Raw genomic sequence first — 25114 nt, 5'->3', positions numbered from 1 at the left:
TTCTCACTGCAACAGATGTAGAATACAGGGACGACCCAATTTATTGCATTCCTGCAATACGAACAAGAATATCCTCTACCAAACGAAATAATGCAGTATGAATATATCATTTACACTGACGGATCTGCTCAAGTGACCATAGGAAGTAACCAACAATATACCGCGGAATGGGCAATCCATAAAGGTTGCATGCAGGATGAAGGCGCCAGCCAAGTTGCACAAAAAAAACAATCTCTAGGAGACTGCACGGCACAACTGGCTGAGATGAAAGCCTTGATACTGGCACTGGTAAATACGAATAGAGAATTCCCCACAATAAGTGTGTGAGATTCCTTTTACTGTGTGTAGTCATAATGAATATTTGCAACACTAGATACAAAATGGGTTCAAAGATGCAAAAGGTGGCACAATTAAGCACAAAATGCTATGGGCACAGGTAGTGGAGTTGAAAACCAAACTACCGAGGGCTCACATGATACATACACGGAGTCATCAGCGTGATGGCGTTCACGTTGAAGGGAATTCATTGGCTGATGAAGCCGCAAAGGGAGCTGTAGGTACAGCTTCCGTAGCTGCAATCACTCGTTCAAAAACAAGAACAGACAGATTATGGTGGCTGTCATTGCTTCAAGCAAAAACAGCAAAGCAGTACCAAAAAGACTCAGTCAAGTACTACTACAAGTCAAATGCCAAAAACATTCCATTTGCTTAGATTCCTGGAGTGGGAGACAGTAGTTCCAAACACTGATCGTAGGTTAGGTTTAATTCCAGCAGCACACAAAGGGATAGGTTCTGCACATGCAGGAGTTACGGCGGCTGTTTATTGAAACAATGCTATTGGTGGCCTGGGTTAAGTAAGCAGACAAAAGACTAGGTCTTGAAATGCGACATCTTCCAGCAGACAAAAGGTTCCACCGTAACACGTCCAGCGCAGACACCATTATTGATATTTGATAAACCACTAGGGTGTGTTTACTTGGACCACTGCTGCCCCTTAAAACCAAACAGATTTACTCGGTTTAGTTTATGGCCCAGTTGTCTCAACAAGGGTTCGACTTATGCAGACATACCATAGACTTAAAATCAGTCTGGGGTACTAGAGAATGGCAAGTTCAGGGAGCGGAAGCTTGGTTTAGAGCAGGTCTTATCCCTCAACAGATCATGTTTTTGAACGAGGCAGTGCAACAGACGTCTTGCCTTGAACATACCTCGGATGCCACCTCGATCACACACAGAGGGTAACATCTCAGAAAGATTACAGTAGATGACATCATACAATAGATCAGACCCAGATAGGAAGAAATGGTTGATTTGGCCCACAGACACCAATAATGATCAGGCAATATTAATGGGTAAAACCGAATGGTTTAGTATCCATAGGCCAGATCCATGTTATGTACAGAAAGAACATCCAGGGATAGTGACATCCTACAGTGTTGGGAAGTTGTGCCTTGATTGGCTAAAAACCTCACACAGGTGAAACACGTGTCCTTCCGGTTACAAGATGTGGGATCGTATGGATTTTTTACTAGGTCTCAGGTAGCCACGTCAGAAACGTTTCATTTATGCGGTCTACAATGAAATATGGAAAATAGCCCAACAAGAGGCCACAGAAAGACCACGCAAGATAGACCGTATAAATCTGGAAAAGTCTCTAGCAGTCGTAGACAATGGGTTAATTACACTGACCTCCAGGATATATTCCTTAGGCAACATTGCATCTTCTGCAAAAGCCATACTAGAACATGATTTGGCCATATTACAACACGGGCAATCTCAATTACGTTCTATTATGTTGTTAAGCTGGACACTGCAATCTTTGCGTGCAGGCAACATGCTTGCCGTTTTATTAACAGCACTTCTGTTCCCTGAATACAATTTAACAGAAACAGATAGAAATGGCATAAAGTGGAGCAAAATATACAATGCTGCGTATCAAAAAACTGAATAGATTAGCAATTACAGCGGCAGAATCACAGTCCGCAAAATGGCTATTCCATGGCCACATAACGCTACTGGTCACTACTTTTCACTTTCAGTATTGCCTTGAACAAAAGCAGGCAGATGTGAAAACAAGCATTTACAATGCAATGGTTTCGCCTTTGGAAAAGTTAGAGCAGCGCAGCTATGCAGTTTAAATTCCCTTTATTGGTATGTCCGTGTGCTACATACAGCACCTGGTTACACTAGTGTGCTAGGTCCTTTAACGGTAAAATACACTCAATCTAATCACCCTACAAATGGGGTGCCAAATAGCACAGCTGAACGCCTTGCGCCAATATACTGTGTGATTCTTGACAAAAAAAAAAATCACATAATCTCCCTGGGCCTAAAAAACATGCCTCCTCCCCTCTATTATATAATCCAAGGGCTCCAACTGCCGTGGCCAAGTTTGTGCTTCTTAAAACTGCACAAAAGTCGGGAACGACGTCTGCTCGTTTTCCGGTGTCCAGGGGCACACGTCAGGGGTGTCCGCTCTCCCCTTACCTCTTCGCACTGGCCATGGAGCCGCTGGCCGCCAGGGTGCGCCGCGATGAGCTCTACCGTGGCTTCGTCTGGGGTGCGGATCACTCGGACCGCATAGCCTTATATGCGGATGATGTGCTATTTTTCATGACCGACCTGCAGCGTACGGGTCCTCGTGTCCTGGAGTTGATGCAGGAGTTTGGTCGGGCATCGGGGCTCTTCCTTAACCCGCGCAAGTCGACCATGTGGGTGCTGGGGGGTGCCGCAGTGGACTGCCCGTGGGCTGCATCCCTTCAGATGGCAGTTGAAGGTGTGAAGTACCTGGGTGTCTTCCTCTCTGCCTCGCCTGCAGTGGCATGGGACCGGAACATTCTGCCTGTATGGGATCGGGTCCAACTGGACATCAAGACATGGTCGCGCATGCCACTTAATATCTACGGCCGATCGGCCATCTTCAAGATGGTGGCTTTGCCCCGTCTGCTATATCAACTGCAGAATCATCCCTTCCAGGTTGACCCGCAGTGGTTCCGTACTGTTGATTCGGTGCTGGGCCGGTTTCTGTGGGCTGGCGGTGCCGCCAGGGTGGCGCTGCGCACATGCTTCCTCTCTACCTACTGCGGCGGCTTGGCGGCCGCGGATATTTTATCTTACTATCAGGCCTCCCATCTCCTTGTACTCAACGAGTGGTGGTATGGCGACCGTAGTGACCCGGCTTATGCCCTTGAGCATTCCCTGATGGGTGGCGCCTCCCTTCACACCCTGTTGTACTCGGCTAGGCGGAGGCGACTGCTTCCGCAAGTCACCCAAGTGGTCTTCACTGTCTGGCGGCGGGCCTTGCATCGGGTGGGCTGGTGGGGTCGGCTTACAGCCGAAACCCCGTTGTGGCGAAATGGTCTGTTACCGGCGCTGGCGTCTCTGTCCGGATTTGACGGCTGGGATGCGATTGGGATCTCGTCCCTAGGTCATGTCCTCTCTGGTACTACCCTGAAGTCCTTTCGGGAGCTTAGCTCCGAATTTAGCATGCCCAAGACCCAGTTTTTCCGCTACCTTCAATTCCGCCACGCACTTACCCCAAGTCTGGTGGGCCTGGAACAGCTCCCTGATTTTAGTCCTATCGAAGCTAAACTGTTTATGGGAGACCTGGGTGACAAGAAGGTCTCGCAGATATATCGCTCTCTGGTCACTCACTGTTCCCCTTCACTCGCAGCACTGCGGGCCTCTTGGGAGGCTGATGTAGGTCCACTGGATGATGACGACTGGCGTGAGGCCTTGGAATCTCCCCGAGGTGCTGCTATAGCCATCCGCCTTCGCTTCATCCAGTTCAAATACCTCCACCGGGCGTATTATACTAGACACCGTCTATGGCGGGCAGGCCTTGTCGCGTCTCCCGAATGTCTGCGGTGTGGTTCTGAAGAGGGCACCCTGTTTCATACAGTATGGTCCTGTGAGAGACTGACTCGATTCTGGGCTGGGGTGTGGGACTGCCTATCAGAGGTGTTGGGTTGGGACCTGCCCCGTACCCCCAGGCTGGGCCTTCTTCATGTTCTAGAGAATGTCGGAGGCAATATTTACAAGCGCCATCTGCTGTTGCTGGGGCTGGTGGTGGCGAAGAGAGACCTGGCGCAGGCCTGGAAGAGCGAGCGCGCCCCCCCCCTCGGGGCTTGGAGGGCAGGACTGGATTTCCTCATGGGTCTAGAACAGCCTGTTTTTGAAGCCCGGGGATGTCCCCGCAAACATTACAAAATCTGGAAACGGTGGGCGGATTACCGGGGCCTGCTCCTTGACCCCCCTGTGGACATTGATGATGCATTACAGCTGGATGTGGATCCCGCACTCTAGGCCGCTGGCCGGCTCCACCTTTGTAGATTGTCCCAAGTTGCTGGACTGTGATCGCGTGCACTGGGTTAGGGTGGGATAAGGGGTGGGTAGCTGTGGGCGGGGCTGGTTGGTGTTTTTGGGATTGGGTGGGTGGGGTAGTTCAATGCCATTTACTGTATAACGATGGGTTCGATGCTGTACTAATGATATGTCTCTTTTTTTATCTGTCTTTGACAGTCTCCTCCTGACTGTGGAGGGCTGTGTTGAGCTATGCTTGAACTCATAATAAAATTGGTTATGAAAAAAACTGCACAAAAGTGCCTTTAGGGTTCAGAGAGGGGCAGTGGGCAGATTGTAGGCCTCATGCGTGGGCAGTGTGCGGGGAGTGGGGAGTTTTAAGGGTCACTCATAGGAAGTGTTTAGGGGCATTCAGGCGTTTTTAGTGTCGGCTCAGGGTGGCAGCTAGCTACAGTAAGGTGTTATTAGGGCCCAGGGATGGATAGGGTATGGCTTACCAATGTGTATTTTAGTGTAATTAAACCACAATCATTAAATAACATTTTATGAAGCAGCCGGGCTCGTAGTAGTAAACACCACATAGAATCACACCGTCCGTAGTGCAAACCTACAACGAAGCGCCAAGAGGCGCTGGGACACGCGCTGGGCGCATTGAGGACTCCTGGTCGCTGAATACCATTCCTAGATTAGCGTAATCTAGCGCCTAGACGCCCAATCCGTCTGGATTGTGTCATTGTAAGGATCTCATTACATAATCCAGAGCACCTCACCGAGTAACCACCTCGATGATATTCAATGTATCGACATTGGAAGGATGAACAGCTAAGCCACGGCTCGGCTGGGTGCTTTATCTGACATAACCTCAAGGCACTGGAATTATGCATCGGAGGGGGGCACATTATGCAGCAGGGTTGACTGAAACATGAGGCAAGAAAAGGCAAATGGTGCAGCGTCATGCAACGCATTTGCTGATAGCATGACATCATTTTGTCATTTTTACCCTCGTTAAAACTGTCTGGGAACAATAGTCTGCAGCTCGTCTTAACACACAAACACAGCAACAAGCCTCAGAAAGGAGAGAAGACAACCTTACGAGGGGCTTCCACTGCCCGCCATCAGTTGTCACTGCGACTTTAGTAACGTTTGAAGTGTGTGAAATAGAAACGGATTTGTTTTTTGTTCGAATCATGCCATGGTGGAGCAGAGGACGAATTATGCAGCAAATGCAGCGCTTCCATAATGTGCGGAAAACGTCGCAGCCGCACAATGGCACAGCTCCAGTGCGCTGCAGGACGTGTGTTTGTGTGACTGTTTGCCTATTGGTGCAGATGTGTAGGCATCCTGCAATCTTCGCCCGTGTGCACCTGTGTGGGGTGTCGGTGTGTCTGTGTGTTTCTGTCCTCTGTGACTCTGTGTGCACCTGTCTGTCTCTGAGTAGTCGGACGCGTCTGCCCCCCTGTGTCTGTCTGTCTGCGTGTGTGACTCTGTCGTTTGAGGAGTTGTGCATGGCTATCTGTTGTCTGTGTGCCTCTTTGTATGTTTGTGTTTGAGTGTGGCGTACTTCAGTAGTTGAACGTGGGTATTGTATGTGTGAGTTTGTGTGTGTGCCTATTTGTGCATTTATGTTTGTGTGTCTGTCTTTGTGCACAGTTGTGTGTCTCTTTGTGTGTCTGCCTTTGCATAGATGAATGTGTGTGCTCGTGTTTGTGTCTCCTTGCCGTCTGTGTGTGTGTACTCTGTGTCTATGTGTGTGCTTGTGTGTGACTGTTTGTCTGTCCGTCCGCGGCTCTCGCAGTGAAGTGTGGCAGGGTCGGGGCAGTGCCTACAGGGCAGAGTCCTGGTATCCCCCTCCCCCCGGGGTCTCCCGATCTAAATACTCTATCTGTACTACCCTGAGTGACCGCCACACTTTTCTGAACCCGCTGCCCGTTTCACGGAGGCGGATGGCAACCGATTTCCTAATCCAGGCCCTCAGCTCCGTACTCTTACCCCGGCGGCCAACTTGGTGAAGCGTAGAAAGGGAGGAGGGAAGGAGCCCCGGCCACGAACAGAGCTATACAGCAAGCCGTAAAGCGAGAGGAAGTGCTGTAAGGCCGTGAAATACGCTTGACATAGAAATAAAACTACAATTTGGCGGCGGCTACTGGACAAAGACAAGCATTTACACACGGGCTCAGGGAGGGGGGACGGGCTCACGTGGGTGGTGAGATCTGCACGGTTCTAACGTCTTCCGCTGATCCTTACCTGATCGCTGCTGCCCTCCTCCTTGCTGCCGGTACGGATTTGCGGTGGGGGCGGGCACCACAATGTGCCCCGCGCCCCCTCCGCTCCACCCTCGTCAGGCTCCTCTCCGGTCTCCCTCCAGGCATGGGAGACCGGCAACACCGGCAAAGGCTTCCCCCAGGCAGGGGGAAGCGGCAAACAGCAAGGCTTCCCTTTCCCTCCCCCGGGCTGCGGGTGCGGGACTTCCGGCCGGCCGCGAAGGGATTGGCCGGCCGGCCAGGTACTTCCGGGCCGCCGCGGGCAGCGCGGCGGCCCTCGCTAGGCAGGCAGGCGGGCAGAAATCGCGAGGTGGGCACTCGCTGGGGGCGTGAGAGGACACGGACGGCGGGAGGGGGCGGGAGAGGACACGAACGGCGGGAGGGGGCGGGAGAGGACACGGACGGCGGGAAACGTGCACAGGACAGCAAGGGGGGCGGAAAGGCACACGGAGGGGGCGGGAATGGACAGCGCATCTGAATTCACTTTCAGTGAAAGGGGAGGGAACGGGAAAAAACGTAACTCCGCCCTGGGAAAAAATCTCCGGAACGCCCCCGAATCTGGTCCAGCCTTGATGGACAGATCCGGCACTCAATGGCTAGCCTCCATTTATGGAGCTAACCAATGAGAGCCGGGGGACGTTCCAGGAGTCCTTATTGACGACATAGGATTTCACCTGCGCTGAAGAGCTGCGCAGAGCGCAGCCTTCGGCAGGCGAAACCCAAAAATGTGTGTTTTACATTAAGGTATCATGTTAATTACCACACAGATTTCGATGCAGGAGTTGGGGGGACTTTGAGCTTGGAAGCACAGCAGGACTACCATCTCCTGTAGCATAGCTCTATAAAGTTCAAGCCCAACATCATTCTTTAGGCAGACAGTATCACAGCAAGGTAGGACCCCTGGGGAGACCTATGGTTATATATTGATCACATCTTGCTTAGAAGGACAGAGGAGACCGAGAAATCCCGGCCAACACACTGAATAGAGACGCTGAGGTTCGTGCATGCAGATGCTCCAGCTCGCAGTGGTATAACATCCCTCGATGGGTGTCTCCAACTCGAGACTAGGACGGGGTCCCATATTCTGAGGTAATGGGGTGCACTAGATTCTAGAGGTATTCTTGGCATAACACCTACACAAATGCTAGGTACATCTAGTTAGGGAGGAATCTTAAGAGTAGCGTTTTTTATCATGTATTTTATGTACTTGTCTATATTCATGATTACTGCAAGGTAGTAAAACTTTACCATACTTTTACTTTCATAGTACCTCTAAATTATATACATCTCTGCTACTGTCTAATGGTTGTTGCAGGTCATCTATTCTACACTAGAACTGCTCAATAATTTGTTATAGAAAACACCCAGGTTGTTTCTGCTTTGCATCGGAGACAAAACTAAGCGAGCACGAGTGATTTGAGCGAAAAGTAGTCTATTGTTGCCACGATTCGGAGGGATGAGGGTTGTCAATTTGAGGTTGCCCGAATCTATTCTCTCCTTGGTAAGAGGAGATTATAGTGGCACTGTGAGCTAGCAGTTACAGACAGGCGAATATATTCGGTGGGTGTGCACAGGATCAGTCTGCCACCAATCCCACAGTTTCTTATCCAAACGTCCAGATCCTGTGTAGGATATATAGGAACTACACGACAATAGGAGGTTCCGTCTTGCTAATAGTACAATTTTTAACTCAGTTTACCATTTTAACTCAGTTTACCATATCAACAGCTTCGCTGTTTGATCCTTCTAGAGATAGTAAAAGAGTGGGCTACTTTTGGGGCGAATATGCCGGACACCTACTGGGTGGAATGTACATTCTTAATGAGAAAGTATTCAGGGTGCACCTATTCACAAACCGCCTTAATGATGGCCAACTTGCCTCATACAAGACAGTGACATTTGCACACAGAATACCAGTTTTATATACAGTTTGTACTTGTGGAATAGATAATGAACTGATGTAAAACAATGGAAACTTGAAACGAAGCCATCATATCACTGGATAGGGTTGCCACTAATAGAACATTTTCTGAAATAATGATACTGCAAAGCCACAAGATAGTGAGGTGAAGCTAAAAACAAGACCAGGTTAGTGATATTCAAAAGACTAAAAATGTAGCTCGATAGCACCTACATCTCAGGTGGAGAAAAGTATAATGTTAATTACATGCAAACGTCAATAATAGAGCACCTTGGAGTCACCACATGCCCTTACATCAGTGACCACTAAACTCAAAAGATGGCCTTTAGCTGACATTTAAGAAGTAGTGAGGATCCTCACTTTAGAGGGTGGAGTCAGCAAGAAATAACTAGGCTTACTGAGTGAGAACCTGACAACAGATCATTTCACGTTTAGGCCTCCCTTCAGTAACAAGATGTCCATGAGAGCTACAGGATCATCCAACCCCTGATACGTTTGCTTTGGTCAAGTCAAGCTCTTAACTGGTACAGAATTAATGCCCAGATGTGCAAAGTGTGGTATGTGCAAGAGACACTTACTTCTGGGAGAGGTTCCTGTACAACAGACTTCACTGGTACATGCTGCCTTGGCCTCAACGTAAAATTGGAAGGTTGGAGAACAGATTGCACCTTAACCGGTACTTTGACATGCTAGAAAAGTAATAGCGCCATCAATTTATTTTATGCAGATAGTACATATAGACACTACATGCAAAAGATTCATTTCATAATCACTTGTTCAAAATACACCAGTACAAATAAAAGGAACAAACAGCCAGCTGGTCATATTGACCTGCTGTCATGCATTTAGCTTGTTACACATGCCTGCATAAAGTGATCTCAAACACCTAACAGCAGGTAGAGTTCCACAGTTCCTTCTTCCAATATATTGGTTCAACGTAGTATCACTTTGTCCTTATGTTTGGAAGGAACTCTTTATACCTAGGATAATGTTGATACATACGAGGACTACTTCATAGGCAGCACTGATTTAAGTAATTACAGCATTATAGGAATATATTAAGACTAAAAGGCAACCATTAAGGACTGGGTAGTCCGTGGGTGAATGGTCATATACTCTTGAGCAATCGAGTAGGTGACTTTATAGAAAATAGTGTAGAACAGATTGGGGGAAGGAACAAGCTCTTCCTCTTTCAAAACTCAGATGGGATAGGCAGACATGAAACTGGGTAACCATCTCAAGAAATAGCCAAGTGCTAGAGGCACTACAGAATGCAGCATGCATACAATAGGTAGTCGTCAAGTCCTATGTTCTTACCTTTACTTGTTGCACTCCAGCAGTAGCTTTATTACCAAGCTCTCCCAACACGGCTCTTTTGCCAAGGGGCTTTTTAGTTCTGGCAATTCCACCTTTTGAAGGATTTTCTGCCTCCAATGGAACCTAGGAAAAAAAACGCAAGAGCAAAAAAAATAAAAAATAAAAAAAAAAACACGTAACAACTTCAGTTTTGTCACAAGCAAGGACTGGTCATGAGTCATCAGCTCACTGAACAACCTCCCAACTTTGTTGGATATACTCTAGTTCAAAGGAGTCCTGTCAACAAAATGGCAGCAAGCTCACACCTGTGGATCTATTACCAAGAACAAAAACATAATCAAATCGTCTAAGCCCATGTAGGCTGCTTTAAATTGGAATATTGGTCACTAAGAACTGACAAGGATTCTCCTGGCCAAAAGGGTCCACCCGAAGCCCTACCTTCTAATGATGGCCCTCTCCCCCTTTTAGAGACATTTCACCAACCTCAACCGCTTGAAAATAAAAAATGTATCCAACCTGGACTAAATCAAACATATCCCTGAAGTGGTCCTGAAAATACTCACTAGCAGGAAGCGGACATCACATCTCCGACCCCATCCCTGCTGCGCTTGTTAAAAGGTCACTCAGCTCTCCTCTATGGACCAAATAATTAACTCTTCCCCAAAGAGTGGCTCCATGTCATGCTCCGGTCACCCAATATCAGCCAAGTCACCCCACTCAAAAAAAGCTGCCAACCAGAACATTAATAACTGCAAACCTATAACTAACCTTCCTCTTCTTGCCAAAACCATTATAAAAAAAAACAAAAATGCTTGCACAACTAAGCATTCACTTGCACAAAATCTTCCAATCTGTGTTCAAGAAAAGCTGCAGCTCAGAGACTGCACTACTGAACATCAGAGACAATCTGCACAGATCTCTGGATGATGGCCAGGCCTGCTTCCCAGTCCTCCTGGCCACCTTTGATACTGCAAACTATGACAGTCTCCTAAACACACTCTTGCAGCATGCAGGCATTAACGGAACGGGCCTTCAGTGGTTCACTTCTTTCCTGACCCAACGCTCACAGCTAAATCAAACTAAACAACTCAACATTGAAAGCACTGGCAATCTCACAAGCAGTCCCTCAAGGATCAATCCTGTCTCCTACCACATTCAACCTCTATAGGGAACCCCTAGCACTGATCCTGAAACAAGCCAGAATTGGCTATCTATGCAGAGGACACCCAACCCTACATGAAAATCTTGTCAGTCAAAGACATCCAGCACATGACTAGCACTCTGCAGTTGAATGCTGGCTGACCAGCAACCATCTTAAGCTCAAACACAACAAAACCAAACTAGTTTTTCTCCAACCTACAGAAAAAACCTTTCCCCGAAGATATCGGGCTCTTACAACCTCACTGCACTAAACTGTCCATCTCCAACTCTGAAATCCCAGAGGATTACACCAGACAGTTACCCAAGCACAAAAGAACATATTAATAACTCTGCACAAAAGTGCCGTCTACACACTGAAACACCTTAAAAAAAGTCAAACCCCTTATCTCCATCGAAGACCTAAAGACTGCGGTGCAATCCTCCTCAACGGGGAATACAGTAACGCAACCATTAAGGGCGCCCAAAAATACACCTAGCCTCCTTGAAAGCCACACTCCACGCAGCGGCTGGACTACTGTCAGGGGAGAGTTGCTTTGATCACATCACTCCCACCCTGAAGCAGCTCGACTGACTTTCTATCGAGGAAAGATCTATACTCAAAATTGCTTTCCTACTTCACAAAGCACTATACAGAAAAGCCAGTCCACCTTGCAAATAAACCATCAAAAACAACTTATGAAGTGTGGGTGATGTGGTAAAAACAAAGAGGCCACATAGGAAGAAAAAGAATGGTTCCAAATTCTTCCCAACCATGCAGGTGGTAAAAGTTTCTAGACATTCTATATTAGTGTATAACATGAAGGGGTGGAACAAGAGGAACGCTGCTTTGGTTGAGATTATGGGTGAGTGTGTGGAAGAAGCACCTTCAGAGAGTGCAAGCATGGGCAGTAGCTGGGCTGTGGGTAAGGAAAGACCAGCGAGACAAGTGGTTAATTCAGGTTTAAGTGACCATGGTGGCGGGGACTCCAGAGTCACTCACTGTGGGGTGTTGGATCCTCCAGAGAGGATTCCATTGTTTATCAAGGATCAGCCAATGACAAAGGGAGGGATTGAAGGAATATCATCAATTGTCCCAGATATTTAAGGGACTATGTTTTAGATTGATTGGGGGAGGGAGGTGGAAAGGAGTGCATTTTGATTAGTGTCGCCTTTGTAAGCTTGATGTTCTTATAGTCTATAACTTGTTATAGAACTGTATTAAGAACTTGGAATGGATGAGTGTGTGGAAGAAGCACCTTCAGAGAGTGCAAGCATGGGCAGTAGCTGGGCTGTGGGTAAGGAAAGACCAGCGAGACAAGTGGTTAATTCAGGTTTAAGTGACCATGGTGGCGGGGACTCCAGAGTCACTCACTGTGGGGTGTTGGATCCTCCAGAGAGGATTCCATTGTTTATCAAGGATCAGCCAATGACAAAGGGAGGGATTGAAGGAATATCATCAATTGTCCCAGATATTTAAGGGACTATGTTTTAGATTGATTGGGGGAGGGAGGTGGAAAGGAGTGCATTTTGATTAGTGTCGCCTTTGTAAGCTTGATGTTCTTATAGTCTATAACTTGTTATAGAACTGTATTAAGAACTTGGAATGGATGAGTGTGTGGAAGAAGCACCTTCAGAGAGTGCAAGCATGGGCAGTAGCTGGGCTGTGGGTAAGGAAAGACCAGCGAGACAAGTGGTTAATTCAGGTTTAAGTGACCATGGTGGCGGGGACTCCAGAGTCACTCACTGTGGGGTGTTGGATCCTCCAGAGAGGATTCCATTGTTTATCAAGGATCAGCCAATGACAAAGGGAGGGATTGAAGGAATATCATCAATTGTCCCAGATATTTAAGGGACTATGTTTTAGATTGATTGGGGGAGGGAGGTGGAAAGGAGTGCATTTTGATTAGTGTCGCCTTTGTAAGCTTGATGTTCTTATAGTCTATAACTTGTTATAGAACTGTATTAAGAACTTGGAATGGATCATTTAACTTTGTTCCATTTTTAGGAAATAGTTTTGCTACTTGCAATGAAACTTTTTCCTTATTGTGTTATTATCCGTTTAGTTTCACTTTCCTTTTGTTTAATGTTATCCATTTTCCCTCATGCCTGTTAAGAGGTTTGGGGGCGGGAGGGGGATGTTGTGTTCAGTATGGTTCTGAAGTACAACCTGAACCTTCATTCTCCATACCAGATGTCCCTCACGGCTCGCGCATTTGGGATGGAGTCCTGGAGTGGCTGTGTGCGGTCTGTATTTCTACAAATGTTTGATCCTCACAACAGCTTTTTACTGTTAATATAATATCAAACGGTATTAGGAGACCAATTTGCTTCAGGGAATCAAATTATCTTACAGCATACATTGTAGTAACATTTATTAGAATGTATGCATGGATACGTAACCCCACCATAACCGCTAGTGACAGGAACATACTCTATTGTCTCATAGGGCTTTGTTTGAGAGGGTGCACTGAAGGAGGGCTTGCAGTGTATTTGGCAGTTGATACACCGGAGGGAAGAAGACTTAACGGGTGAAGCAAAGTACGATTTTTGCTTGGTTCTCTACTATGGCTTTGCAGCTTAGGTACCTTTTCCTGTGTGATTTTTAACTGGAACACTCATTTTGGGAGTGCTGGAGGACTCCTTCGTTATGAAACGCCAGCACTGGGTTCAGAAGGAATGATGGTCAGATGCCAGGGGTTGGGCCAGTTTCCAAGTTTTCACTCGACTGTTTGTGGATTACGATGCAAATAATGGCAGAAGCTCTTATGGGTTCCGTTTAAAGGACAGAGGCTGTCATTTTGGGAAAGGACAAATCTCGAGTGCTTTGTGTTAACCAACACACATGTTCTGCTATGTATCAGATTTGTAACTGAACTGAAAGCACTGCCTCTTAATAGGAGGAGGCATTAAAGGGAGACTGATTAAATGTAGTGACTTGGTGCAATATTACATCTCCTGCTTTTCCCCAGTTTGTTATTAAAGTTACATTAAAAGCTTAAACGTATGCCTTTTGAGCTAAATTCAGGTTTCTAGTTTAAATTGGTAACCGTGACACTGGTACTGGACTTCTGTTTTGTAAAACGAAGGCCTGTTTTTGGAGGCGATGTTCCTGGACTGGGGCACATTATGCATTTCTCTTTTTTGTAAATCGAGCTGGTTTTCTGTGCCCAGAACTGGCATCTGTAAATCACACAGAACAATTCATCCAAGCAGAAGCACTGATGCGCCATTAAATTCACACTCTTGTTGGCACCTCTTTGACCAAGTTTATTAATTTATGGCTGATGCAAAAGTTATTCTTTTATGGAGATTGATAATTGACAAAATATTCCCATGGTCCATTGACGCAGTCTGGCACAGTAACAGTCAATCAATCGTTTATTCGGATACAAAGAATATCCATAAAAGTACAAGATAAAACCAGCACAATACATATAGTTAATAATTTAAAAAAAAACCAATAAGTGCAATAAACATGTTATTATGTGGACACGGAATTATATACATAGTACAAGTAAATTCAGCAAAACAGACGCAAGCCTACAATTTAGATGTCAGTTCAAAGATATTAAATGTACTATTAAAAAAATGTAACATGAAGTATTAAAATGCGGACACTAACACATAAGACTGCAGGGGTACTCCTAGTACGGCCCGCGTGCCGCTGGCGGCCCGGCCTTAATTGGCGGCCCGCGGACCTTGCTGCCATACCAGTCCTTCATGTAAAGTGATGGCCACAGGCGCACACGTTGTGAATACATATTCATTACGTATTCACAGCTTTTGCTCCTGCGACCATCTTCTCTCCTTATGCTTGCCTCTGATTGGCCTTAACCTCTGGGACGTCACACCCGCAACCTGGAAAACCTTTGTTGTTTACATACCCTGGTCCTGGCTGGGGTGCCGCGCTGTCCTCCTCTGAAGCTGCGCCCCCTGCCCCCTCCCCTTGTTATTTCTCCGGGGCTGCAGCTGGTTCGCGAATTTCTGAAGCAGAGCCCCTAGCTGCGCGCAGTTAATACCATTGGGCCCCGACTTTGAAAACTCATCGCGCAAATAAGGACTCTCACACGACTGTTTATTAGCATAAAAGGTCACTTTTATTACTAGGACAGCCAAAGACAGACCCCGCAACATTAACTTTTTCCAACAATACCTTGTACTATTTTCCCCCAAACCTTTTTCCCATTGTATACATTTCCTTTCCCCAATGCTTTATTCTTCGCAACAATCCATAACTTGTTTTCCATAACCAGCAGTATTATTTCCATCTTTCCTTTTCTTTCCCACCTACCCTCCCAACCCCTCCCCCTAGAGAAAGGATGAATCCGCTCTAGATTGTCCTATCCCTTAAAACACGCCACCCAGGAAAACCTTGAGTTTTCCTGCCCCACCCAAACCAAGTGGCACCAACTGTACTGCCATTGCACCGCAGGTCACAAATCTTTCTTTTTTTTAGTTTTTATATGTCTCTGTGATCACCATAAATCCACGCACCACAAGTTAGCCAATGTATCCCGCAGTTCCCTGAGATAGTATGATTGGCCCATCTGAGAGAGGTGTACACCATCATTTCACAACAATTGAAGCATTTCGCTGTTAAAATGCTCATGGGCCAGCACCGTGATACCCATAGCTGTGCAGAAAGTTTTTAGCGCTCCGTTCACCTTGCGGCGAGCTCTTTCAACCGCCGCATGTACCCGGGCACCTCTCCATGGATTCCTGTACCAAAAATTCTGTCCAAACCACCAGAGTACCCACCCAATTGTCTTTAATTACCGCTAAATCCAGCTTCATTTGCTTAATGAGCATTAATCCAGACAAGTCCACCAGATCGTTCTCACCCAGGTGTATGATTAACAAATCTGGAATTCCCCAAGCCGCAGCTAGTTTGGATCGCAAAGGAAACATATCCCTCCATTTCATTCCCCCCACACCTTTCCATGCCACCTCATGGTCATTGCTGTCCTGCAAAAATTGATGACCATGTAGACAAGGAATGACCCACAATCCATGACCGCTTTTTTTTTTTTTTTTGCTTTCGGGGGGAAAAAACAAAACTAGACCTATGAGGAAAAACCCCATAATTAATTAACCTACGAGAAAAGAACTGTATGTCATAACCGTACATATCAGTAACAACAGTTGGACTTCCACCTCTCCATGCTCTATATCTCCACCCTCCCCCAACCCAACTGGCAGCCTCCGTAGCCGCACCTAACCGAAAATAATGTGTCCCAAAGCATTGCGTATTTTTCCCCACCAATGCACACCCTTTCTGCAGTACCGATAAAAACTGCAAACCAGACAACTGCCCCCCTTGCAAAATCACCCCAGAACGGAAAACACCCGAATTAAAAAGTAATCCCACTTCCCCAATGGGCCACAACCCCACTTGCTTTCAACCGAATCCAAGTTCCAACCTCCGTTTGGTCTGTCTTTGACGGTCTCCACCTGATCCGTAAAACTTCCCCCAGTCCCAACCCGAATGTCTGAATCCACAGTTAATTTCTTAAACCCAAAAGTTCCGAACCCGGAACCCCCCGAAGAACAACCAGACCATGCACAACTTGCACCTAACTAATTCCCCAATCACTATGGTAGCAATTAGACAACACACTTAAAATCCTTCCTAACAACTCAAAAGTAACATGTTCCCTCAAAAACTTAACAGAAACTTTGCAACGCCCAAACCCCTTCAGCATCATCCTCAACAAAAACCCAACCCGCCCTACCATACCCAAAAATGGACTATAAAAGGAAATATCCTCCCACTCGCCGGAAATCGTTGTGAGCGACAACCTTATCTAGCTCATGTTCCACTGCTGCTCCATCCTGAGTATATGACAAGCATAATTCAAAATTCAGACCACGGCTGCTGGTAACTCCTGCACGTGGACTTAGCAATAGACTGCTCCACCATTGCCACAATCCTCACTCCCCCAGAACCCAGATGGACGGTGGAATCACCATCTTGCTTCTTGTCGCTGTTGGCGCCAAATGCCGGAACTTCCGCCAATAGCAACGAGACAGAGCATCGGCGATTGAGTCGTTCACCCCGCCCCTCAGATACAGCCCAAAACGTAACATGCCAAATTCCTCTGCACCCAACTGCTGCATCACCCTGGCCCTGTGAAGAAGCATATTATAAAATTTGGACCACACCTGGTGGTAACTGCGTCTTGTTAACTGAGCCATAAGGTGTTCCACCCCTTCAGCAATACCCAAAACGCACAACCTGTCTACCAATTACCACGAGACAGAGCATCTATAATTAAGTGAATTATGCCTGGTGTGTGCTTCACCTTAACACCATGTTCCATTGAATAGTTTGCAACCTAAGAAAACCGCATAAATGCATAACACGTACCTCTCTAGCACTCCTCCAGTCGACCCGGTTCATAACAAACATATTGTCACCGTGAAAAAGGACACCGCGAATCCCTGTAAACCTCACCCCACACCTGTAAAACCACCAGTATAGGAAAAAAAATATGAAAGCAATGTTACTACCTTGATGGAACCAATGACCCGGCCAGCGCTCAGCACCACGTCCGTCCCAGAAGAGCCCGAAGCCGTGATCCCCAGAGGCATCTTAAATTTTTTTTTTTTTTTAAACTGCCACACCATATCATCTTCTAAAAATTTTGATGGAGACACCCGTGACATCTTCCAAAAACCGCAGCCAAATTACCGGGTCATCTCCCACCGCTTAAAAGGACCTGCTATACTACCGAAGTGCACTACCTTTCACAATTTCACACGAACCACCCGAGATAACTTTTGCTGATTTCAATTTGTCCGTCCAACACTGAGCACCAGTGCCTCGGTAACCAATGAGAAAAAACTAATTAACAACTCCAAACAACTCAGAGGCGGCTACCCATCCGACCAAATCTTGTAACATAGCCTGTATTCTAAATGGGTAGGCCGCCTCTGGGACAACAGATGCACCGGCCCCACTGCTTTTCTGACCTCTGCCATGGACCCTAAATTGCTGATTGGAAAAAACACTGTGAAATTGGGTGTCTTTCCACCCACTGTGGACACTTGTGCTTGAATATGCAAGATTATTGGCTACTGGAACCGCAGTTAAAAATCCCAACAGGCAGCTGTTGCCGGCAACCGTGCTCTGCCACCCCACCAGCCCCCCTTTGGAGCGGGACATTGTATAAAAGGCCGAAAAATGATGGGGAGGACACGTACTGTATGGATAAACGTCGATGTCTGATGAACAGACCGCCCATGCAGCCAAAGCTCTTGGTCCACTTCCCCCCAATGGCTTGTCATTGTAAATACATACCCTGGCCCTAACTCGGCAGCATAATTGAGCCAGTCCGATCTACCCACCCACAATTGCTCCCTCCGAAGAATGTCAATGTATTTTCCTCGCGCCACCACCCTCTCCAGATGTCTCTCAAGTACACTAGCGAAAATGAGAAAGGCAGCCGTCCGTTTCCAACGATGCTGGGGACCTTAGGGTGGCGGAACAATCCTAAATTCTTCCCCTCTCGAACCCTCTGTGGCCTGCAGATCTCTGCGCAACAATCTACAAACATCCGCAAACTCGCGGTTCCAAATTTTGTAACCAGTCCTGCCGTAGAGATGTGTACTCAATGACATAGCCAATCCCATATAAGGTATTTTCGCCCGGCCAGACCCAAAACCACACTCTTTCGTTTACTGGCCACATTCATAACCGGACTGCAATGAAATAATGGCACCCCAGCGGTTTTTGGCACTGCCTTAACTGTGCAGGGAAATGACGAAAATTCCTGCTACCAAAGAAACCGAAACCGCCCCCCCCCCCCCCACTCGCAATTCCACTCCCACGAACCCAAAATTGCCGCCCAGTAAAGAACAAAGCCACACCGCCCACCAATGTTCCCTCTAATTTTTTTTCTCTTTGTGCGGCAGTGGAGGGTCTCTGTGCGCTGCAACCATGGCTATGTGCGCCAGGAACCAAACCTCGCGTGTCTGCGGCGCCAAATGCCACTCATATTTGGTGCCCTCCTGCCCTCTGTCCCACTCGTTTTTGGTGCCCTTCTGCCCCACTCGTTTTTGGTGCCCCTCTGCCCCACTCGTTTTTGGTGCCTTTCTGCTCTCTGCTCCACGGTGTCCGTCCCTGCTCCCCCGGTGTCTCTCCCTGGTTTTAGTTTGGTTGGTAACCGAGGCCTTTCCATTTTTACTAAAATTATATATATATATATATATATATATATATATATATATATATATATATATATAATATATACACACACATACATACATATATACACATACACACTATTTTCATAAGGACTTTCAACCTGCTTTCTTCAAAATGGCCTGATATGTTTTTCATTCGCATTTTATTACGCACACTATAGTATAAAACATGGATCAATGTGGGTCAGCCCGTTTTACCATTTCAAAAATATTTTTGAAGGCCCAGGTGCTTCTTTAGCAATAACTTTTTGAAAAATCTTGTTAAAATATTTCTCTCCGTGTGAGCTACATTCAGTTGTCTGTGAAACGTCTAAACTAATGGTCTTGATCGTTCGTCTCTCCCTTACAGGACAGGAGAGCTGGAGGAAGGCAACGCAACACAAAGGACCACAAACAGCCCCTCAGTAGTGCACAATGACGATTCTTACAGGGCACAGCTGGGGGCTGATTGTAGGTCCTTTGAATTAGTGTTCGTGTTAATTGCAGCGCACCTGGGCGCTACAGTTAACATGAATACTAAAGGTTCACAATCAGCCCCGCAGCTGTGCGGTGTAAGAAAAGGAATGCAGAGTGTCAAACACAAGCACACGCTGTGTTTGAGACTGCTTTTTTTCTCAATCTCCCGCAACGAGGAAATGGCACTTTTTCACGCCGCTCGCATTTTAAAAGCGGCGGCGCGAACGGTGTTGCTGGAGTGCGCGCTAAATTCAGCAACCTGCGCGCTTAGGGTGACTTCTCTGCGCACGCGCTCACCCGCACAGCTTGTTGGGAACAGTGCCGCCCACCATTTGTACCTACCTGAAGTAACTGCGTAGCCCCCTTTTATTTATCTATTTATTATTATTATTATTTTTTTTTTTTATCTTTGGGATCATCACGCCCAGTGATGTCCGCCACGACTCCTTGAAAATGTTGAGAACTCCGCTCCAGATCTCTGTAAAAAACGAAAAGACGTGAACTAACCCCAATCCCCCGTTACCCAACTTCTTTAAGAACATCATGCCCATGACGACAATGTTGAGAAATCCGCTCCAGATCTCTGTCAGAAACTAGCAAACGTGAAATGACCCTTGCCCCAGCTACCCAAAACTCCTGACTAACCAAACAGGAGCCGCTTCTTGGACCAAATTTTCAACATTAATATCCCATTCTCGTTATCAGAACCATGATATGTATTATGCCCCAAGCGAAATTGCTCTCATCAACCTTTGTACTCTGCTTTCTCCATCTCCAATACCCCCATCCAAATTTACCCATGAGGTCACATGACTTTTTAAGAGTACCCAGCCGAAGCCGCCAGATCCGCCAAAGATCCGCCACGGGTATAATCGGACTTCCCAAAAGCCGCACTTGCTTTGCCTTAGCTGGAAGTAGTATCAGAGACCCAGAATTGCTCCCAGGGTCCGCTAACAATTCCTCGCCGCTCCAGCCAGGAACCGCCACCAACTTACCATTTATCTGATCCCTTACGTAGACCAGACGCCTCATTAGTGGACACCTGTGAGCGCTCAACCCACAACCACTGGCCCCGCTGTGGACTTGCTAGAATCTCTGACTCCTGCTGCACCGTCTATAACTAATGGTTGTTCATTCATAAAAAAGCTGCTAGGGGCTATGTACAACACTGGCGCTGCTTTGCCTTGAGCCCTCCTTCCATCACTGAAAAAACTATTCTCCATGACTATGGAAGGGCCTTCCCAGTGTGTTTCGGTAGTTTGAGTGTTTACCATTTATTGCAGTATTATCCTTATACCTGTGTATGGTACCCTTTTGTAACTTGCGCACATTACTTTTCTCTTGTAACACCTGTTTTGCTACCTCTCATATTTTATTTGTTGATGATACTTGCCCAAGTGCCACCATTGCCTACGTAACGTTTGTTCTTGTGCCTCTGTCTAGCATACAATGCAGTATTATCCTCTAAGTGTACTTTGTCTTCTCTTGTAACCTGCACACCTGACACTCTTTCCCCCTGTATTGCACTGTTTGCTACCTCATGTATTTTGTTGGCTCACAATTGTCACTTTTACCCCATGTAACTTATCCTGCTGTTGTAATATCGTTCATTTGTAATTTCCAGTTCCTAATGTGAAGCGCTCTGACGCCCTCGGGTCCACAGCAGCTCCAAGACGCTGTAAAAAACCTCTCCCTACCGCCAAAAAGCTTCCACAGCTTCCCTCGCGCTGACGACGTCCGTCATTTTGACACGCTCTTCAGCCCCCCTCACGATAGCAGCTTCCGTCATGTCCACTCGCCTCTCATCTCCGCCTGAAGAAAGAAAACGGCTCGACGCTTGACATAAAGAGTCTCCTCAGCTGACAGAAAACAGTTCAGCTCTGTTAAAACATGCAGTTTGACAGGAAAAAACGGGGGGGGGGGGGGGGGGGGGGGAGAGCAGCCAAACGACCTGCGCCACTCAAAAAGACACCACCGCTCCTTCACTCGCACAGAGTGATGTCGCCCTCCCTCTCCCTCCCTGCGCCTGGAACAGCCCCTCCCACCCTCGTCGCGTGAGGTCGTCCCTCGCGCAAAATACCCCAGGGGGACATTGGCTCGTGCCCAGTCCCCCTGGGGGCCCATTCAACTCCTCCAGCAATGGATGTTGAATTCGTATGGTGATCCGGGCGTAATGTGTATTAGCAGCGTGCCTGGCGAGAAAGGAAGAAATGCAACAGATAGAAAAGACCTCGGGTGACTTATGTGCCGCTTTCAATGGACATTAATTACCGTAACACACAGGCTGTCACCACTGCTTTTGTTCATTGTTACTCGGGGTGTCATTTACTGTGTGAAATACGGGTGGACAAAAGAGGAAGAAACCTGTATTTTCACCACCCCTGTAAATCCGAAGGTACGCTATTTGTTATTTACGTTATTCCAGAGTGAGATACTTGTAATTGACCCGAGTAGCCAAATATGCAATATGTTACGGAGAGTTGCACCGAGCCACTGCAGGAGATAGCACATGTATGGCGCACAGGAGGAGACATTAAAATATGTTGCAGACCAGCTTTCTGTTTCCAGTCCGGTATAATCACCCCTTCCATGTGCTTTAAATGTTTTACATTTCTATTTGTTAGACTGAGACCTTGCCACCCCCGAAAACACTTATCTGAAAAGGGGGCTTTGTTAAATAGTTATTACCCGAGTGTGTAGAACTGATTAAGTTGTGCATTGTGTGATATACTAACAAGCTGATGTGGCCTAACAGCTAGAGCTGTCGACCTCCAGGCTAAGCAACCAGGTTCGAGTCTCGGCTGAGAAGCTCAACATATTGTGATTCTGGGCAAATTACTTAATCTCCCGTGCCTAACAAAATGAATGTGTCCCTCTGAGGCAACTGGTTTTCGTGTAAAGCGCTCTGATACCTTCGGGTCGAGTTTGTGCTATATAAAACTCCCTAAAAAAATAAATAAAAAAAAAAGCTCTCGCTCTCCTTTACCCCACTTAATGCACAAGTGCTGCTATAAGAGTGATGGGACACAATATGAACAGCCAATCACACACAACCCCAAATACTCCCCATATAGGTCAAAGCATGCATCCTCGCCCTTTCAACCAAACATATATATGCCTTATATTTGCTACCTCTCACATCAAATCTCATTGACATATAATAACATAACAAGATCAAAGGTCTGGTAAACCCACACATCGGAACACATTCTCCAAGGGCCTCACTACAAACCTACAGGCTTCAGACTAAGCAAAGCCAATGAAGAGGTATACACACCATCCACAGTGCACTTCAGTGTCTCGTTAGTGGTATGAAGTGCTGTGTGTGCATATATATATATATATATATATATATATATATATATATATTCTCGCTCTCTGTCCCACTTGGTAATCAGGGCACTCGCGGGTGGGTGCGGCATGCGGTAATGGGCCACCGCAATAACAGCGCTCAACTCCAGAATCGTTGTTTTCCAAAGAACCGCACTCGTGGAGTCAAAGTTTCTTGTGCTCACACCATCAAAGTTTAATCACACAGATTAACAGACGCGTTTCAGCATAAAGCCTTCGTCAGTGTCAATTACACTGCGAGGGTTAGCATGGGTATTAAAGCAAAACATTCATAGACATGGTTGACGGACTATGTGTTTTGTAGGTCGCGCCATCTTGAAGTGTGTTTAATACATTGCTGCATAGAAATACGCTGCGCGATCTATATTGCCTCAAGTATTCCTTGAATTACTATAATATTGCCGTGTATCGGCCTTGCTCCCCATGATGATCGTGGGGAGATACAATGGGGGGGGGATTGTGAAGCCTCGCAATCCCCAATATCAAGGTTCATACTTGTCCATCATGCCATGTATTGGCAATGATATAGTTATACACAGCAGTTTAATTACCACCGCAGGGGTGTGGAAATATTGCAAAAATCTACTTGGCCAGGGAACAAAATGTTACACAAATCTACTTGTCCTGGGAAGTTAACTGCTTGCCCCACCTACTCCGTTATCACTATGTTAGGTCTGCACGTAGAGACCCTGCACTGCAATCAGTGCAACATACTGTGCAATATATATTTCAAGTGCAAGTCCAATTATGCAGTGCATGGTCATGCACTCTTAAATGCAACTGTTGTTCTCGCTGGCTGTACAGCATGTGTGCAGATGTGTCAGTGTGCACTGCACCCAATTATCAGATATTTTGCATGTAACACATTTTCATATGTAGAGAAATAGTACCTAAAGGCAGAGGGCAGACTGCATTTCTTGAAGTGTTTTGGCACAGTCCAGACTGTGTCGAAATATGAACCTGTAGGACAGAAGGGTGTTCTCTATCATAGGGCCAACTCATAGCTGTCCAGCTTCAAAAATCCTCAGATGTGATGCGCTGATAAACGTGTGGATGGGAATAACTGCACTTCTTGTCAGAGGCTATGAACGGTTCATGGGGCAGCAAAATCACGTAGCAGATACACTATGGTTGATTGAGGCAGTATCCACAAGTACAAATACACAAGAGGCAGGTGTGATGTGATTATATTATTAGGCACTCACTGCTAGATCTCCACATTCTTCTCCCACACAAAGAGCATATGCAGCACTGGCAGTAGCTGTACAGGGTTCTCTCTTGCAATTAGTAATGGCTGCAGCAGAGTAAGCTTCCCTAACATGAAGAGGAGCAGATCAGCAACAGATGTTCAAGTTGGTCTCCTTCTGATAGCAGTCACGCAGCTGAAAAGCAAGTGTTAGTCTCAAAGCGAAGGGAATGAGTGTTAAGTTGAAAAGACAGTAAATCTTAAAAGTGGAGAGCTGATCATCATTGAGACGGAGACTAGTCAGCAAGTCCTGAATACTGTATTCAGAGGGCAGTGCGAGTGCTGCAGTGGTAGCAGGCACAGTGTACAAGGCTGGACAAGGTGCAGTCTGCTCAGTGGTTGAAGTGCATTAAAAAACGTATGGGAACTGTGATGCTGAACGAAATGGTGGAGGCAGGGTCAGCGAGTCTGGGGGCAGGGTGAAAGCAGTGGCTAAAAAAACAATATTTTCTAACTTTTTGTGGCCTTTCAACTTCAGTTAACTACATGTATAATAATGGACAGCTTTAATTGAAATGAAAGTTATGTTGATCGGTGGTAAATGCTGTATCAGACATTATGAAATCTCTATTAGTTCATGCACTGACCAAACCATGAACATTTAGCACAGCAAGCAGGAATCAATGACAGACCATCCTAGACACAGGCACCCACATGTGCAGACTGCACATGCATCCCATGCACGGGTGGTTGTGCAAGTTTCACTGCAGTCTTCTGATGCTAGCCACAGGCAGCTGTCTTGCAGGCCACTGAACTCCACCGGAGACATCAAAGAGCTGGGTCAGCCCTTGACTACCTGGGGTAGAGGTGGAGGCTGTGAGATGCCTGCCCACTGTATCTCTGCTGAAAAAGGTTCTGGTCACCGGAGGTGGAAGGGGTGGGTTCTGCTCACATGCAATGAAACAGCTCTGTATC

At 46.7% G+C, this 25114-nt stretch overlaps 1 protein-coding gene across 1 annotated transcript in view; it reads right to left on the bottom strand.

The window, feature by feature from the left end:
- Positions 1 to 25114, bottom strand: part of CCNB2 (cyclin B2) — a 60386-nt gene that overhangs the window by 18612 nt on the left and 16660 nt on the right. The window contains exons 2-3 of the mRNA XM_078685184.1: positions 9802 to 9924; positions 9063 to 9173 (exon numbers count right to left, since the gene is read on the bottom strand). Of these exons, the coding sequence (XP_078541310.1) occupies positions 9063 to 9173; positions 9802 to 9924 (234 nt within the window). The remainder of the gene's footprint in view (positions 1 to 9062; positions 9174 to 9801; positions 9925 to 25114) is intronic.

Source organism: Lissotriton helveticus, chromosome 3_2, assembly GCF_964261635.1.
Source record: "Lissotriton helveticus chromosome 3_2, aLisHel1.1, whole genome shotgun sequence".
In the NCBI taxonomy this organism is placed as follows: Eukaryota; Metazoa; Chordata; class Amphibia; order Caudata; family Salamandridae; genus Lissotriton; species Lissotriton helveticus.
This window is presented reverse-complemented; position numbering and strand designations above follow the sequence as displayed.